This window comes from Myotis myotis, unplaced genomic scaffold (genome assembly GCF_014108235.1).
Source record: "Myotis myotis isolate mMyoMyo1 unplaced genomic scaffold, mMyoMyo1.p scaffold_m19_p_11, whole genome shotgun sequence".
Classification (NCBI taxonomy): domain Eukaryota; kingdom Metazoa; phylum Chordata; class Mammalia; order Chiroptera; family Vespertilionidae; genus Myotis; species Myotis myotis.
Window position 1 is genome coordinate 3,482,670 of NW_023416315.1, and position 18,554 is coordinate 3,501,223.

Sequence of the window (18,554 nt, forward strand, 5' to 3'; positions counted from 1 at the left end):
TCTCTCATCTTGGATATTTCAATCTCTCTCTCCCTCTTCTTCTCTGAAGTCAATAAAAATATATTTTTTAAAAGGAAGTTACATGAAATCCACTGGTGATAGAGAGGTGGGAGAAAGCAAAATGGGGAAACCTCCGAGCTGGGATAGAAAGTAAAGGGGTAGACACACTTCTTTACTCAGGCGGGAGCAGGATAGTTAACAGTCAACAGTTCACTCAGCAGTGAGGGGACTCTGTGGTTTGGGCTCTGTGGGGAGATTGTGCCCTGAGGGCTTGGAAAGGGGTTACTCAGATATTCCAGAGCTATGTTCTCTTACCTTCGCTGCTTTTCTGGGTCTGGAGCCGAAACACAGGCCCGGATATTATCTCTGGGGAGGTGGCCTTCTGTTTCTGCTGCCGTTGCCTGGCCAGTTTGTTTAGCCATCAGTTTCCCTATACCAGTGGCCAGCAAACTGCGGCTCGCGAGCCACGCGCGGCTCTTTGGCCCCTTGAGTGTGGCTCTTCCACAAAATACCACACGCGGGCGCGCATGTACAGTGCGATTGAAACTTCGTGGCCCATGCTCAGAAGTCGGTATTTTGTGGAAGAGGCACATTCAAGGGGCCAAAGAGCCGCGCGTGGCTCGCGAGCCACGGTTTGCCGACCACTGCCCTATACCGCGTGGGGGAGCTTAATGACCCGTCTCACCATTACCCTCCCTTTTATGGGACCCATTCCCTTGCCTAGTGCATCCGATATAAACCAGTCAATTTAGTTTTGCCTGGTTTTGAACTTTATATAATGGCATCGTACTGTATATATCCCATTGTGACTTGCTTCTGTGATTCGGTGTTTTTGTCTGTAGTGTTAGTCCATATTATTACATGTGACTGAAGTTAGTTTTCATTGCTGTGTGTTATTCCATTGTATGATCATACCACACTATACTTGCGCATTTTATTATCAAATGGACACATGAATTTGGAAGACAATTATGAGCATTTTGGCATGTTTCCTTGTGCACATGGCAGGGTCCTAAAATATAATAAATATATCGCCGACTTTAGTATGAAATGCCAGGCTGTTTTCCAAGGTAGCCAAACCAATTAGAACTTCCAAGAGCAGGAACTGAGAGACTGTTGGTCACGTTCTCAGGTCCACTTGCTGTCGTCATGTTAATTTTGCTATTTTGGCTGGTGGTGAGTAGTATATCACTGTAGTATTACTTTTTACTTCTTGGATCACAATTGAGAGTCAACACATTTTCATACGCTTACTGGCCATTTGCATTTTCCCTTTGTTGAGCGGTTGTTTCAGTCTTTGGCTCATTTTTATTGGGTTGTTTGCCCTTTTTCTTACTGGTTTGTAAGAGATTTAAATATTCTGGACCTGGCTGTTTGCCAGCTTTCCACGGTGCAAGTTACCTACTTCCTGGCGGGTCCGTCCTTCTCTGTAGAGTGCCTTCTGATGAATATACAGTGTTAATTTTGACATCGCAGAGTATTTTAGAGGTTTTTGGCGTAGGTTTAAAATGATCTAAGCAACCTTCAAAAACTCTGGTTTGTTTCCTTAACTGAAAGAACCGGGACAGGAACTGTAAGCTGGAAGGACTTCACAGCTGAGAGCTTGGCAGACGTTCCTTCAAACACAGCGTCAGTGACAATACCTGTCACAGTGCAGCCTGTTGGCACGCGCCTCATTTCCACCGTTAGGCGTCCCATGCCGCCTAGAACGTTTACCTCGCTGTGTTCTGTTTGGCTGTCCTTCAGCGCGCAGATCCAGGGCCTGTATGACCATCCTGCTTCCGTACCTCCCACTGTGCCCCCCCCCGTGCACCTTGTGGTGATGTGGCGCGTGCAGGGGTGGTCCATGCGGGCCCACGACCCATTTTCCCGAGGCCTGGCAGCTCCTGCACGTCAGAGCACCGGCACGTGCATCTCTGTACCCCCCTCCCCATGATGCTCTGCATTAAGAAGCATCTAGACAGGTGACAATAATGTGCCCTGAACGTTTAGCCCTTCCGAAGGAAGAAAAAACCCACGGTTTAAAAGTCATCACGTGACTTTTTTTCTTTTAAAGGTTACATTGAATGTTGCCGTGCTAATAGATAATTAACAATTACCCATACTCCAAACCTAGTTTCACCCAATGACTATCATGACCATTGCTTTCCAGACTTTACTAACGCAGCTGATTTATCTCACAGTCCTTGTCTATGGCACTGGGTGCCCTGGGCGAGGTCTGAATGGGAGGGGTGGGGAAAGGGGCGGGCCCTGCTCGTGGGACCCGGATAATCTCCTTAGACTCCAACGCGTGTCTGTGCTCATCGGCTCCTCAGGTGGAGATGACGCCCCTGGAGAACGCGATTGAGGTTTTGGAGAATAAGAACCAGCAGCTGAAGACTCTGATCAGCCAGTGTCAGACCCGGCAGATGCAGAACATCAACCCGCTGACCATGTGCCTGAACGGGGTCATCGATGCTGCCGTCAACGGCGGAGTCTCCCGGTATCAAGAGGTGAGAATGTAAAAAAGAATTAAAAGAAAAAAGAGGTGAGGGTGCCCTGCCGGTGTGGCTCAGTGGTTGAACCAGGAAATCACAGTTTAATTCCCGGTCAGGGCACATGCCTGGGTTGCGGGCTCGATCCCCATTGTGGGGTGTGCAGGGGCAGCTGATGCATGATTCTCTTTCATCATTGATGTTTCTCTCTTTCTCTCCCTCTTTTCCTCTCTGAACTCAATAAAAAAAATCTATCTAATATACAGAAGGCTAAGTGACCAATTGTATGTCCATCTGACCACCCGACCAACCATCTGTTAATGTGGCGCGCACTGGCAATTTAAAAATAAACGTTGACTCGCACAGGGGTGATACGCATAAAGCTCTCACTAGCGCCAATCACACATGTTTCGATCTGTCATTGTCGATCGTGAATTTGGTTGTTTTTGTTGACATTCTGAAGCTGAGACAAGCAGCATCGTCAACAGAATATATCTGAAGACCAACTACTGGCACAACGCACCTCTGAAATGTCTGTGTTGTGCTGCATGCTATGCGGTCGACTACAGTACAAACGAATTTAAAGTACTGTAGTGTTTGGGAATGTTTCAGACAGTTGTCTCTTAAAACAAATATGAGATCACAGGATTCTGCTTACCGTGAATGGTTAGTAAAACTTAGAGATGGCAAACTTGATAGCAGTTTTCATTTAGGAATGGATATTATTGAAATCCCCTGTGAAATTATTTGTAACGGATCTATTCTTGAAGCTACCTTTGGAAATAGTATATCTATAGATAATATAAAAAAATGTATCTAAATGTGCGATTCTTTGTCCAAAAAGTGAGCACGTTCATAAATTAAATGAAGAAATTTTGAATATACTCAGAGATTTTTACACCTATTTGAGTGACGATTCCATCGATTCAACGGATGATGCTGAAAACGAAAATTTTTCCATCAAATTTCTTAATAGTATTACTCCTTTGGGAATGCCATGTCATAAATTTAAATTGAAAGTAGGTGCAATCATCATGCTACTGAGAAATCTTAATAGTAAATGGGGTCTTTGTAATGGTACTAGATTTATTATCACAAGATCGCGACCTAACATAATTGAAGCTGAAGTATTAACAGTATCTGCAGAAGGAGAGGTTGTTCTGATTCCAAGAATTGATTTGTCCCCGTCTGACACTGGCCTCCCATTTAAATTAATTCGAAGAGAGTTTCCCGTGATGCCAGCATCTGCAATGACTATTAATAAATCACAAGGACAAACTCTAGACAGAGTAGGAATATTCCTACCTGAACCCATTTTCGGACATGGCCAGTTATATGTTGCTGTCTCTCGAGTTTGAAGAGTGTGTGATCTTGAAGTTGAAGTTGTAAATACTTCATCACAAGGGAAATTAGTCCAGCACTCTGAAAGTTTTTACTCTTAATGTGGTGTACAGGGAGATATTAGAATAAGTTTAATCAATTTATCAGTCATTGTTTTTATCAATGTTGTTTTTATATCATGTTTTTGTTGTTTTTATATTATATTTGTGTTGTTTTATATGTGTTGTTATGTTATTGTTTATTAATCAATTTATATATTATTTTCATATACATTTTACTGGTTTTCTTTAATCTCTGACACTTCTATTATAGAGAAAGGGTGAATAGTGATATTAAAATATGTCTTCTAACTAATTTCCTTTCAATGTGCTAGAACCCATGCACTGGGCCACTAGTATATATATAAATTTTTTTTAAAAAAAGAGGTGAGGTTTAGGGATTGTTGTTTGAAAATTTTCAGAGGTGATTTCTCAGAGTTTCAGGAATCTTTGTTTAAAATATGCACGCATGTCAGCCTGCTAGCACGGGCTGCTGTTGGCACGGAGGCTGCTGTTGGGCAGAGCAAGCACATCATTTGTGAGGCATGATCCCTCCATGTCCCCGTGTGATACTTTGAGGATAAAAGTGTGTGTTCTTGGACGAATAAAAGTAGCGAGGGCATGTTTCACAGATGTCTACCTAAAATCATTGCCCTGAGCAAGGAGGCTCATGGCAGAGAGAAGTGCGGTCTTGTCTAGGAGATGCCTTAAGTCTCCTGCCCTCTTAGTTCTCAACAAGAAGGCACAATCGCTTGGAAGCGGAAGCCAGCGCCGTGGTCACCCTGAACCTAAGGCAACTGATTTAAGAGTGTGATGCCATAGAGCTTATTCATTTGGCTTTGCTATTGGTTTGTTTTATCAAAAACACTTACACAATCTCTGATCTTCCTCGGATGGTCCGTTCCTTATATCTCCGTTCTGACCAGCCGCCCACACTAGGCATCCCTCCACCTGCTCCCAAGCCGGGTATACAGCGTGTCCTGGTTCACGGCAGTGCGGTTTCTTTAAAGGGACCAGGGCATTCAAAACAACAGGGTCTCTCCCTTTGTCACTCTCCCGAAGCACACTGATGATTCCTCCTCTCCCCAGGCATTCTTTGTCAAGGAGTATATCTTAAGTCACCCTGAAGACGGAGAGAAAATTGCCCGGTTACGAGAGCTGATGCTTGAGCAGGTAAGGCAGAGGCGTGGCTGGGCCGAGAAGGGGCGTGGCCATGCCGGGCTGCAAGGGGCAAATGACAGCTGCTACTCAACTCAAAGGAATGAAGCAGTTGATAGTTGAACAAAGGAAACTGGAAGGTTTATGTTCCTCTCTTTGGGGGATCCTCGTGGCAGGAAACCTTGGTTTATATCAGGAGCGGTTCCTGGATACGCGATGAGTGAACAGAATAAACTTTAACAAAAACAAGAAGCATAGCAGTTAGCATAGAATTCCTGTGCACTTCGTACTTCCTCCTTGATGGATTTTGAAAATCTGGGGGGCAGTGGATGGGCACAGAAGAACCTGAGGGGAGAGAGAAGAGTAACATGGAAAAGAGGGTGCCCCCCAGAAAAGAGATCCCTCAGGGAACAGCGCCCTATCCTGCCAACAGGGGGCAGCCCCGTCCCATCTGGGGAAGCGCCGGAGGAGCCAAAGGGACACGTAACTGCTTCTAAGGTTATTAGAAATCTAGGACATGTGGGGTGGCAGGAACTTCGAGTCTTTGGAATCAGGGACCACAGTCTGGATCCCCATTGTGTCCTCTGCTCGCAGGACGGTTCTGAGCCTCCGGGTCCCTGCCTGCGCATTAGGGACCGCTCCTGTCCTGCTGGGTCGAGAGGAATGAGCGCCAATGCATGCAGGCGTGTGGGGACGGTGCTTGACCCCAGGGGGCACTCCGTGGAGTTACTCGTCCGTGCGGACTCTCTTCTTGTGTGTTTCTCCAGGCACAGATTCTGGACTTTGGCTTGGCCGTGCATGAGAAGTTTGTACCTCAGGACATGCGACCCCTTCACAAGAAGCTGGTGGACCAGTTCTTCATGATGAAGTCGAGTCTAGGGATACAGGTAGGTCCACAGTGTCCATGCCCCAGCACGCTGACCTTTAGCTGTTCTTAGAGAGCCGAGGCGGTGGTCAGTGGTGACATCTTGTGGTGCTTGTACCAAACTGCACCATCTGGCCGGGAGTCCTCCGATATTGAAACTGCATTGCCATCTTTTGGCCATGCTCAGCTTTTAGGAAAATGAAAAGTAAGCGAGAGAAAGCTTAATAAGCCTGGCTAGTGTGGCTCAGTGGTTGAGTGTCAACCTATGAACCAGGAGGTCAGGGTTCGATTCCCCGTCAGGGCACATGCTTGGGTTGTGGGCTCATTCCCCAGTGTGGAGTGTGCAGGAGGCAGCTGATCAATGATTCTCTCTCATCATTGATGTTTCTATCTCTTTTTCCTTCTCCCTTCCTCTCTGAAATCAATAAAAACATTTTTTTTAAAAAAGAAAGCTTAATAATACTGAAACCTACCATAATAGCCCTATGTAAAGATTTCAAGATACTCAGCATACATATCTAATATATTGAAATATCGCATAGGTTATTTTGCCCACACGGTTCCTCTTCTGAAGGGTTTTCTGCATTACTCTTAGGAGCTCTCTGCTTGTCTACAAGCCAGCCCAGTCCACTTTCCTAATGGAAGCCCTCGTGTGTGCCGGAACTCGGCGCCCGCCTCCATGAGCCCAGACGGTTCCCGGGTAATTCCCAGGCGCAGGTGAGTCCTATTCTTTGTTCTCGTACACTTTGGCACCCACCCCCGCACAATGACCTGGAATGGTCGGCTCCTTCTTGCACAGCTTGTCAAATCCGCTACTTCTTAATGAAATCATTAACCCGCGAGGCAGCTGCAGGCATCTGCTACTGGTGAGCCATCCACCGCATGAGGAATAAATACACGCAAACATGTGACTAGATCAAGGCAAACGAGACGCCTAAAAGGGTGGATATATTTTTTTAATGTTTTTGTTGATTTTAGAGAGAGGAAGGCATAGAAACATCAGTGATGAGAGAGAATCATTGATCGGCTGCCTCCTGCACGCCCCGTACTGGGGATCAAGCCCGCCACCTGGGCATGTGCCCTGACCAGGAATCGAACCGGGGACCTCTCGGTTCATGGGTTGGCGCTCAACTACTGAGCCACACTGGCCAGTCGAGGGTGGATATTTTCCCCTTTGGTTTCACGCCAGGCCAGCGTGGGATAAAGCGCAGTTCAGAGACCGAGTTAACAACCGTTTCTCCCCCTCTTCGCCCCCCACCAGCCCTCTGAGTTACCCGGCCATCAACCGGTACTCTTCGTCGTCGCTGTCCTCACAGGCCTCCGCTGAAGTCAGCAACATCACGGGGCAGTCGGAGAGCTCCGACGAGGTCTTCAACATGCAGGTGCGGGACCCGCATTCTGTCTTTCCTGTCACACATTTCCGCCTCCGTCCCAGGCCTGCCTCCTCTGGGCAGTGCTGCTGGGCAGAGCCTGCAACGAGACCGGGACTGGAGGGCAACCTGGAAACGCTGGCCTGGTCTCTGGGTCTGCAGGGCTGGTCCAGCCCCACTCATTGTCAGAGGCAGGGACGGGCGAGGGAGAGCCAGGAGGGCCCGGTCAGCTCTGAGCCCCTCTGGTCTGGTCTCCGCATGGCCACCTGTCAGCATCTCCAGCTGGCCTTTTCCCCTGTAAGGATACGTTTTTTACGGGTCCATTATAAAATCTCTTCCTTAGGTATGGCTGAAAATTTCTGCAATAAAGAGTCTTTTTGCCAAAGAAAAAATATAGTTTTAGGGATTTTAGAGTTAGTGTAGCTCTTGCAGCAAAAAATTCTATTTAGACACCACTAATGTGGCATCTATAACAGCCCTGTCAGACTAAGCTGAACTTCCTCGCCACTGTCCTTGAAGAAGAGGCCCCCTTCATATCGCCAAATACATGCTTTGAACACATTTTTGGAGGAATTGGGAAGATGGATTCTCTGCCTCTTAGAAGCACTCGCCTGCTTACGTGGCCGGTGTCCTGCTTGTCTCAGTCAGGTGGCCTGCCAGTGGCCCCCAGCCACACAGATAGCTGGCCAGCATGAATGCCTGCCTGCCTTGGGCAGCAGTCAAAATCTCAAGTTCTTTTCTTTTAGAAAATATTTTTTTAAATTGATTTTTAGAGAAAGGGGAAGGGAGAGGGAGAGAGAGCAGAACATGAGAGTGAGTGCAAAACATTGATGCCTCCTGCACACCCGCTCTCCCGGATCGAGCCACAACCTGGGCATGTGCCCTGACTGGGAATCGAACCAGCGACCTTTTGGTGCACAGGACGACCCCCAGCCGGGCCACACCAGCCACGGCCCAAATTCTGGATTCATTCAGACAGGTCTTCCTGTCAGTCCGAGTCAGTCAGATTTTTCTATGCATCAAAATGGCCTTTTCTTTGCTGTTAATTTGAAAAGAACACATCAGTGATTTTGCTTTGAACATGTCGGTGTGGCGCAGCCTCTGAGCAGCCTGTGATACCGCTTCCCTGTGTTACAGCCAAGCCCGTCTACCTCAAGCCTGAGTTCCACCCACTCCGCCTCGCCCAACGTGACCAGCTCTGCCCCATCGAGTGCCAGAGGTCAGCGCGGGGTGCGGTGGGCGGAGGGGCCCCGGGAGCCGCCCAGCGCCTGGGAGCCGGGGTTTCCGTGTCCCGATCTGTGGCCGCAGCCACGGCACTCAGCTCCCAGCTGCAGACGGCGGCGCCCCCTCACTGACCATCCTTCCTCTCTTCCAGCTTCTCCTCTCTTGTCCGACAAACACAAACATTCCCGAGAGAACGCCTGCCTGTCCCCCCGGGAGCGGCCGTGCAGCGCCATCTACCCCACACCTGTGGAGCCTTCGCAGGTAACCCTCCGGCCGGGACCCTAGAAGACAAGGAAGGGTCTGGAACGGCTCACATGTCCCCGAAGAAACACGATGGCTGCCAGAGGCAACCCGTGGGCTGCGTTAGATGGCGCGTCCCGCCTGCAGGGGCCAGGGAACCGGGGTCTGCGCCTGTCGGAGGGAGTTTCCGCCCAGCCACTTCCTCCGCAGACACATGCTGTTGCCTGAGAGTAAAGCCGAGAGGAAAGCGAGGAATGGTTCCCCTCTCTGATCTGACTCTGTGTTTCTTTTTTTCTTTTTTAAATATGTTTTTATTAAGTTCAGAGAGAGGAAGGGCAAAGAAGAGAGAAAGAGACATTGACTTGTTGTTCCTCTTATTGATACATTGATTGGTTGATTCTTGTATGTGCCCTGACTGGGGAGCGAACCCGCAGCCTTGGCGTATTGGGAGGATGCTCTCCCCAGCTGAGCAGCCCGGTCAGAGCAGCACTTGTACCTCGAAAGAGCACCACAGCCTATCTGTTACTCACCATTTGTGTTTTCCTACATTTTATTGTGAAAAGTTACTTACCATTTTTATTTAAAATCTAAGCCGAACTTTTGAAACACTGTGTTCTCTTTGTCAAAACCTAAGGCTCTTCCCTTTTTCCCCCCTTACATATAATTAATTCTCTGTTCTTAGGGATCTCGGATAGCATACAAAATATTGTTTTGAACAAAAAGTTTCCATAATGAGATCATCCTCTCATTTTCTAGAAGGTCCCCCAAGTCAGCCTGTCACCCCATAACCACAGGTCCTTGTGCCTTCCAGAGACTGCTGTTCAATCACATCGGAGACGGAGCCATGCCGCGCAGCGACCCAAACCTGTCCGCACCTGAGAAAGGTAGGCAGCAGCAGCGTCAGCCCTGGACTGTGCGTGGGCCTGTCTGTCCTCACTGCTCATCTCCTTGTGTCTGTGTGGAAGGCATGTCTCGGGTCTGGAGGATCAGGACCAAGGTGCCCTGTAGGGGATCAACAAAGACAGTCACTCACAATGTGGTCTTTGAACGCTGTCTTTCTGTCGGGTTTAACAGCAGAGCCCGAGCCAGTTAGGGACTCCTCTGGGAAGTGGCTTTTCCGTGAGTCCCCGAGGCCATCCCTGCCTTCCTGCGACGGAGAGGCCCATGAGGCTGCATGCTCGGCACAGGGACGCACACCTTCCCAGAGAAACCCCTGCCCCCCCCCCGCGCCCCCCCATGTCCGTCACACAGCTCCTCTGCCAGCACATGTCGTGTGTGGTGACTCAGGTACTGTTGAGGAGTTGCAGTCCAGTGCGTAATGGAGTGCCCTCGGCCTCAGGGTCACACAAAAGGAGAAGCAGACACGTGCATTGCAGCGAGCAGCCCATTAGTATCAGTCTGTGCAGTATAGTGGGGGACTTCCGGGGTGCGGGGCTGGGGGAGCCAGGCCCCGACTGGCTTCTCTCAGGGCCAGCCTCACAGAGCCCAGTGGTTCCACCAGCCCCAATCAGGAGTCACTAATGAAACGTCCCTGAAAAGTGCCCTGGAATCACCCTCATTAAGAACTGGGCTGTGTTGTGGTGGAGCATCCGGTACAGTGACATCCAGACTGTCCTCGGGAGGCCACATTAGTGAGACCGCAGCCCCAGTTACTAGTATTTTAGAACAAAAATGTGGCTTTCATCTTACAAGTCAGATATTGATCTCTGTCTGAAGCATGTAGGAATACGGCCTTTTCCTCGGAAATCCTTCTACCAAAGAAAACCACAAAGCAAACTGGAAAGGAGCCGAGGAAAGCTACATGTATTTCAAGAGCGGTCATTGCATCCCATTAAATGCACGTGGCAAAATGTTGGCATCCTAGCCACGACCACCAGGGGGCAGTGCCTGCGCAGGGAGCAAGCCGCGGACCCTCCAAGGCCTGCCTGGAAACTGCAGCACAGCGCTATTTATAACCCTTGCCTCTAGCCTCCTCCTGTCAGGGTGGCTCCATATTTCTGGATCTCGCTGAAGCGTGCAGCAGGCAAACGAGCAAAGAGGACGATGCCAACCCAGTCGAAGTTCTTTGTAGGACGTGCCTCAGTAGAGTGCACTGGTTTCGGGAGCTGGGGCCCTTTTCCCAGAGTGGGTCCGGTCCGCAGGCGGTGTGGTAGGCTGCCCCTTCCCCGTGATTCTGCCAACATTTGTCACCGCCTTCCCCCTTTTGAGTGCCACGTGTCCACAAGTCCCTACGAAAGACAGTTTTGAAGTAGTCTAGTGGTTGCATTCTTCGTCTGCCCTCTCGCATCTGAACAGGTTTGTAGTTCTGTCAAGGCTCTGCGCTACGTGTGAGGCTGTGGTTCCGTGTGACTGAGTGCAGTACACAGACCCGGTCTCACCTAGTTCAACGTCAGCTCTCACGGTGAGGGAGGCAGGCAGAGAAAGGGCCCGGCCTTAGCAGCTTTCCTGTGCGTGTGCGTGCGCGTGTGCGTGTGCGTGTGTGTGTGCGTGCGCGTGTGGTGTGCTTAAATCCAGTTGGTTTCTTTCATTCTGGGTAACTGATTCTTTAAGGTCTCGGGTCCGAAGGGCAGAGTGCTTTAGCTGTGTCGTTCCCTTCCAGCTGTGAACCCCACCCCTAGCAGCTGGAGCCTGGACAGTGGGAAGGAGGCCAGGAGCATGGCGGAGAGTGGGAGGCTCCTCTCGCCCCCTGTCCCTCCGCGGCCCGCACTGACGGGTGGGTATATGACGCGTGTGCATAGTCGCTTCTCTGCAATAACCACTGCACTGACTGCTCCCGCTGCGGATTGCGCAGAGAAAGGCAGGGGGTGGTCCTGGCGCGGGGGGCCTCAGTCGCTGCCTAGTGCGTGGGCGCTGTCCCTCTCTCTGCGGAACTCCTGCTACACTGCGTTCCTCGTGAGCTCTGACGGGGGCGCGTGCTCTGCACGCTGCGGGCTGGCACTGCCCTCCTGGCCGCCGCCTCCTCGGCAGCCTCTGCTGGCGCGCTGCTCCCTTCCCTCTCGTGGGGAGCTGATGGCAACGCCGCAGGCGGCCCCGAAACAGGCACTGACTGACCCTAACTCTGATGGGCGGCTGGGGACAACTACCCCCCGTGCCACTCTGTCTGCTGCCCGAGAGGACCGTATTCGATCATTTCTCGAAGGCCTCAGAGTTCAAGAACCCTGACAGTGATGGTGGGGAAGCTGCCTGTGAGCTGACAGCAGGAACAGGGCCCCTGTCCTCCTGAACAAGCCCTTTGCTCAGTGACCTCCATGGGGGGTGTCGCTGAGAGGGCTGACCCGCTCTGCCAGCTCCCCTACCCTGGTGCTGGGCAGTCCTCCCAACACTTAACGCAGGTCGAGAGTAGTTCTGAAACTGAATACACCCAGCCTCCTGGTAAGAGGAAATACGATGCCATTGCCTCTGTGGGCTTTCCTGGAGGATCCGTTTCATTTGCTGCATTTTAGCATCTTTTTATTTACTAAGAAGAGGAAAGCGACTTTCTTTTTATGTACTTATTTATATACACATTTTTTTAATTGATTTCAGAGAGGAAGGGAGAGGGAGAGATATAGAAACATCAATGATGAGAATCATCGATGGGCTGCCTCCTGCACGCCCCCTACTTGGGATTGAGCCACAACCTGGGCACGTGCCCTGCCTGGGAATCAAACCATGACCTCCTGGTTCATAGGTCGACGCTCACCCACTGAGCCACGCTGGCCGGGCAGCCTTTCTTTTTCAAATAAAACTCTCTGCTGCCAGGTTTTCTGTCGTTGCCATAGCTAAACGCCACCGGCAGGGTTTGAAGGGCCGTGAGAACTTTAAGCAGAGCAGGAGCCACTGGGCCCAGCTGTGAAGGGCACCAGTGTGTCACTGCGGCCCCCCGGTGAGGACTCAGCCCCCAGGTGACTTGTTTCTGGCGTTAAACCTGGTTGTGTGGCTGCAGGGGGAACTTGAAAAGCATTTCAGCAGCTGTCAGCTGGGGGCGGTTCGGCTCCTAGGCCCATTCAAACCTGTAGGCAAGGGTCCTGGCAGGGCTGGCGTAGGCTCCGTGCGAGAACGCCTTCCTGAGCAGCGGCTCTGTGAGCCTGAGCGGGCAGGTGCGCAGGAGGGGTCACTGAACACGAGCCAGGAGAGGCCCCGGCGCACACGGGTGACTGACCTCCGCAGGGTAGCGTGGCGGGCTGCCTCCCTTCCGCACAGATCCTCCTGGTCTGTCCTCTGTCCTCATCTGTGCTCTCTGTGGGGGCAGGGGGGTGTCTGGACTGTCTGTCTCCACTTCAGCCTTTCTGTGGTTTCCTGTGAGTTATCAACCTCCCGTGACAGCCGGTGGGTGGTGGGGGGATGCAGGCAGCTCACCACAGAGCAATAAACCCCGAGCTCATGAACCCCGACTTGGTGGAATTAGGAGAGGCGTCTGCACTCTGCGCAGAGCAGTTCATCCACGTGCCGGGTCCCGACGTGGGGCTGGGCCGGTGGGCGGGAGGAACACGCCTGTCTGCCCCGATGATGAAATCTAGGGCACCACCTCCTCCCCCACCCCCATCCTCCATCCCGGGGACCAAGGGGGACCGGAGCACAGGCATTAGGGGGCTAGTGGTCGTGGCCAAGGGTTTCTACGGTTCGCAGTGGGGGGTGGGGGCGTGCAGTCGGAGGCTGGAGTCCGTGTGCCCCTGGACCTAGTCAGTCTGTGCTGCCCAGTGCCCTGGGCTTCCCTTTGCCGCTCAGGCCCAAGCCAGCAGCGTCTGTGGAGACAGCTCCCGGCCCCCCACACCCACCAGCCTCTGGGCTTTGGGGAATGGAAGGGCGATGGGCCCTCTGGGGCCCTGCCACTGAGGCTCAGGCATCCTGCTCGGCTGTGGCTTTTCACTCCTCTCCCAGTCCGGACGCTGCCAACCTTGGGTGACTTGCGCCCCTGCCCAGGTCCTCCTTGGGCGCCCAGGGCCACTGTGGGTTTGCACACGCAGAGGGCACGCCCGGGGGTCAACCGCCCGGTGTTTCTGAATTGAAACTCTCTCTCTTTACAGCTTCGCCTGCGAGACACACGGCGCCGGTCTCCCCCTCACCTGCCGGGCGGTCTCCGTTGAAGGTACGGCTCTCGTTTAACTGAGCCTGGGATGGGCCCCGTGTTCCCTCCCCCCTGAGGAGCCCCCTGGTCCGTTAGCAGGGCTTTCATTTGCATGGAGCAGGCAGAGAAGTGGGGGGCAGGGCGAGGAAGGCGGGGCGGGAGCAGCCCTGGGCTTTCCCCTGGGGGTGCCTCCTCCGCTGACGCGGCCCGTGTTCAAGTTACTAGCCTCGCTCGCTCGCAAATGGTGCCAGTGAGGGTGTGCCGCCTGGAGAGAGATGCCGAATTAGGAAAGAAATATGGTCCCAGTGTCACCTCCTAGGACCATGGTCAGCAAACTGCGGCTTGCGAGCCACATGCAGCTTTCTGGCCCCTTGAGTGTGGCTCTTCCACAAAATACCACGTGCGGGCGCACGTACAGTGCGATTGAAACTTCGTGGCCCATGCGCAGAAGTCGGTTTTCAGCCTGGGGGAGTACATTTTGAAGAAGTACTGTTGATATTTGGCTCTGTTGACTAATGAGTTTGCCGACCACTCTCCTAGGACAGGTTCAGCCTGCCCTGGTTTAAGAGGCATTAAAACCACACCACCTTGAATCGACATCAGGGTCAGGGTGTCCGAAATAGTGTTCTGGGCCTTTTGCCCTCTCATCAGCCTCGCCCACGCTGACACAGCCAAACCCAGTTTCTCTTTTCCTATTTTATTTTTTTTTAAAATATGTTTTTATTGATCTCAGAGAGGAAGAGAGAGAGGTAGAAACATCAATGATGAGAATCATCGATTGGCCGCCTCCTGCATGCCCCATGCTGGGTATCGAGCCTGCAACACGGGCATGTGCCCTGACCAGGAATTGAACCCTGACTTCCTGGTTTGTAGGCTGATGCTCAGCCATTGAGCCTCGCTGGCCAGGCTCTTTTCCTACTTTCTACCAAGACTTTCGAATACATTAATGAAAAGCCAGGCAGTGCAATGACTTTTTAAAGCTTTAAAGATCAGATGTTTGTCCGGGTCTGTAGACACGGGCTGTTGGACATCTCTGAGCAGACACAGTCCCTCGTGGAGGTCAAGGGTAGCCGTCCAAGGGTAGATGTCCAAGGGTAGGGTGTCCGGCTGAGGCAAGGCCTGCCAGTCCGTGTGGGCGTGGTGCCCAGAGCTGCTGCCCGGAGGCAACGGCAGTGGAAAGAATGATTTCATCCCTGAGTGACGGGGCCTCCACGCCCCCTGTCCCTTTCGAGGGGGAGAGGTTTCTAGGTGACATCGAAGGAAAACAGGTCCTGAGCCGTCCGAGCAGCAGCTGCTCGTAGAAACCGAGAATCTGAAACGGGAAACCAAAAAGAGGGAGGAAGTCGCAGAGAAGCGTGGCGTTCACGTTGCCCACGTTTCCGACAGAGCCAGTTCCCTGCTGGTTTTGTTGTCTCCGCCATAGCGGCCCCAAGAAAGCCCCGGCCTGTGCCTGCTCTGCAGCCGGGTCTGTGGTCTCGGTGTGACGGGAGGGAAAGGACGTGGCCATGGCGTTTCCACAGCTTCCCACCCGCCTCGCGCTCCCTCCCACGCGGCGCTACGGGCCAGTACCTGCACCTTTCCCTTGATTTTGCAGAGCAGTAGTAAGACTCTAAGTCTTAGAGATTGGCGGGGCGGGAGCAGAACAAAAAGAACAAAGGGATGGAGATGTTGAAATAGCTGAGTGGATAGTGCCGTGCAGCACACCTGCATCCGTCCTCACTGCCCGCCTCTGTGGCCACATGGTCACAGTGGGGTCGCAGTGATGGCGAACCTATGACACGCGTGTCAGAGGTGACACGCGAACTCATTTCTTTGGTTGATTTTTCTTTGTTAAATGGCATTTAAATATATAAAATAAATATCAAAAATATAAGTCTTTGTTTTACTATGGTTGCAAATGGCAATAAGTTTCTATATGTGACACGGCACCAGAGTTAAGTTAGGGTTTTTCAAAATGCTGACACGCCGAGCTCAAAAGGTTCCCCATCACTGGAAGGGGTGGCTGGACGTGTTGTGACTCCTGGGGTCCAGGAGAGGGCGCTCTGCCCTAAGCTCCTCGCCCTGTGATTAGAATGCAGGCGGTGCCTTAAAGGTTGTTTTCAGCACCTAAATGGAGTAACCCTGTGTGACTGACGGCTCTCCTATCTTATTTTGGACCCAACCAGCAGTGCATTGGCCCTCTCAGTTGGCCCTGCTTCATTTCCAGCCCCACTAAGTGGAAGGGTTTGTGTCTCCCCCCATTATTTTGTTTAAAAAGAGACCGAGGTCAAGTTGGTCCAAGAGGACATTTCTCAAAGTGTGTTTGTCCTAATGTTACCTCCTAGAACAGTGGTCAGCAAACTGTGGCTTGTGAGCCACGTGTGGCTCTTCCACAAAATACCGACTTCTGCGCATGGGCCACGAAGTTTCAATCGCACTGTACGTGCATGCCCGCACGTGGTATTTTGTCCATAGGCCATTCTGTGATGAATGCGAACACGGGTTCATGACCACACCCTTTAGAAGACAGTGGGCTGGACGAAGCTGTCCCAGTTCCTTTATTGTGGGACTTGCACCTGCTGATCTGCCCCCAGGGGCCCCAGGAGCATTACTGTCAGCCTGCCCCAGGGTCCCGCTCTCCACAGACCACCCCTCAGGACCGCTTTTCCTTCGGACACCAGTTAGGGAGTGAGCACGTGCGGATGCAGGGGGCTGCCAGATGACATGAACCAGAGAGGGAGTCGGGGAGTATCGTGTAGTCGGGTGGGGACTGTGGCAAAGGAAAGAATGTATCCCCTTTGGCCGGGAGCAGCCTCTGCACAGCTTCAAGAAGTTAGGAGACACTGAGCTATTGTTGCTAGAACTTGCAGTTCTTTATGAAATGCCAGGAATCTGGTTTAATCCACAGAACTTATCCTCCTGCTGCTCTGGAAATCACGGCACTGCCAGGCGCGGTCTTCCCAGGGCCCTTTCCTAGTGTCTCCACCGCGTCTTCTCTCTGGGTGCTTGCGCCTTGCATGGGCCAAGTTTCCTCCTCTTCTAAGGACGATGGTCAGATTAGATGTGGGCTCACCCCGGGGCCTCCTTTTAAGGGAGCTCGCGCTGTAAAGGCCCCGTCTCCAAAGACACCCCATCTGAGGCGCTGGGTTCGGGCTTCCCTGCCCGCATTCAGTGGGGCGTGCATTCCAGCCATCGCAGGGGGTGACCCCACCCCTCACAGGGGTGACCCCGCCCCTCGCAGGGTGTGACCCCGCCCCTCGCAGGGGGTGACCCCGCCCCTCGCAGGGTGTGACTGGCTCTGTGTCCCCCCTTGCTCCCCTGTCTCTTCGCCCCTTTCGCCTGCAGGGCCCCGGGCAGGCCTTCACGCCCTCCCCGGTGGAGTACCACTCGTCCGGGCTGCTCTCCAACTCGCCGGTGCTGTCGGGCAGCTGCAGCAGCGGCATCTCCTCGCTCAGCCGGTGCAGCGCGTCGGAAATCTCGGGCTTCGAGAACCCGGTGAACGAGCCATCCGCGCCCGCGCCCGGGTCGGGGTCCGGCTACGGCGCCCCGGAGGAGCCCGCGCGCAGGGACAGCAAGACGCCCCCGCCCTACAGCGTCTACGAGCGGACGGTGCGGCGCCCGGTCCCGCTACCTCACAGCCTGTCCATCCCCGTCACCCCCGAGCCGCCCGCGCTGCCCCCCAAGCCGCTGGCCGCGCGCCCCGGCGCCCTGGAGAACGGCACCCGGAGGACTGAGCCCGGCCCGCGGCCCCGGCCCCTGCCCAGGAAGGTCTCGCAGCTCTGAGCCACGTTTCCGTGTCCCCTGCGATGACCCGCTGCGTTTACAGGAGGAGAAGTATGACGCGAAGACGGCGGTGTAGGCACTTTATCAGACTTGTTCCGGAGGCGTTGGCGCGCGTGGATGTCCGGCTGCACAATACTCACCGCCACTGACCCCAGCGCGGGCCGTGGCGGCCGAAGCTCTGAAAGCCCTGCTCCTTTGGAGGCGGTGAAGAGTGATCGAGACTTCTTTTGTACCTTTTTACGTTCCCCTTTTTTACGGTTTCATGTTAAAGCCAATACAGTATTGTCGAGCAATACGACGCGTGGTAATGTTGCATATTTTTTACTGAATACTTGATACTCTGAGAAAGCTGACGGAGGCGGGTTCCGGCCCGAGGTCCTCACTGGGGAAGCCCGTGGGAAGAGGAGAGAGTCCTGGCTCCCCGGCCAGCAGGCCCCTGGGCGGTGACAGGTAAAGCCGGTTAGATGGCAGACGTCGGGGCGCGGCTGGGGCTGGAAATGGCTTTACTCTTGAGACAAACTGCTCCTTGGGGGTTGCCTCTGACATGCAATAGCTGGCTGCGCCCTAAAAGTTCCGCTTGGGGACTGGCTGGTCAGTCATTAGTACCCGCATCACAGTGTCGACCGGTCTCCCCTTCAGGGTGCATGGCCTTTCAGAGCCGAGATGAGGCGAGGCGGGCGGGCTGAGTAGCAGAGCCCAGGGGAAATGTTTACCTGGAGTCTGGGCTTCCTTCCCCACAGTTTCCGCCGCCAGATTTGTCATTGAGAAGCGCCGATGCCCATGTCGTAAACAAGCCCGAATTAATGGGTCCCATTAAGGAGCATCCAGGAATCAATGCGGGACAGTATTAAATCAATGGCGTAAATGAAGAAAAAGCCCCTTCGAGAAAACGTGTTAGCATGAATAAATGGCAGGAGGACTTTCAGGAGGCAAGGGCATTCACTTTCAGTCCTGCACAAAAGGAAAGATGCCTAGGCCCTCCCTTCCTCCCAGCAGGGCTGCCCCTGGGCTGTCCCTGGGCCCTGGGCGGGGATG

At 52.9% G+C, this 18,554-nt stretch overlaps 1 protein-coding gene across 3 annotated transcripts in view; it reads left to right on the forward strand.

Annotated features, from left to right (window-relative positions):
* Window positions 1–18,351, forward strand: part of DOCK4 (dedicator of cytokinesis 4) — a 198,877-nt gene extending 180,526 nt beyond the window's left edge. Inside the window, exons 43-53 of one of the 3 annotated variants that reach the window (XM_036327289.1) lie at window positions 2,316–2,492; window positions 4,943–5,026; window positions 5,779–5,898; window positions 6,472–6,593; window positions 7,138–7,258; window positions 8,384–8,465; window positions 8,622–8,731; window positions 9,522–9,594; window positions 11,310–11,423; window positions 13,717–13,778; window positions 17,082–18,351. In XM_036327289.1, the coding sequence (XP_036183182.1) occupies window positions 2,316–2,492; window positions 4,943–5,026; window positions 5,779–5,898; window positions 6,472–6,593; window positions 7,138–7,258; window positions 8,384–8,465; window positions 8,622–8,731; window positions 9,522–9,594; window positions 11,310–11,423; window positions 13,717–13,778; window positions 17,082–17,519 (1,503 nt within the window). In that variant the 3' untranslated portion in view covers window positions 17,520–18,351. The remainder of the gene's footprint in view (window positions 1–2,315; window positions 2,493–4,942; window positions 5,027–5,778; window positions 5,899–6,471; window positions 6,594–7,137; window positions 7,259–8,383; window positions 8,466–8,621; window positions 8,732–9,521; window positions 9,595–11,309; window positions 11,424–13,716; window positions 13,779–17,081) is intronic. The other 2 variants (XM_036327290.1, XM_036327291.1) reach the window with 2 other exon arrangements.
* Window positions 18,352–18,554: the final 203 nt, after the last annotated feature.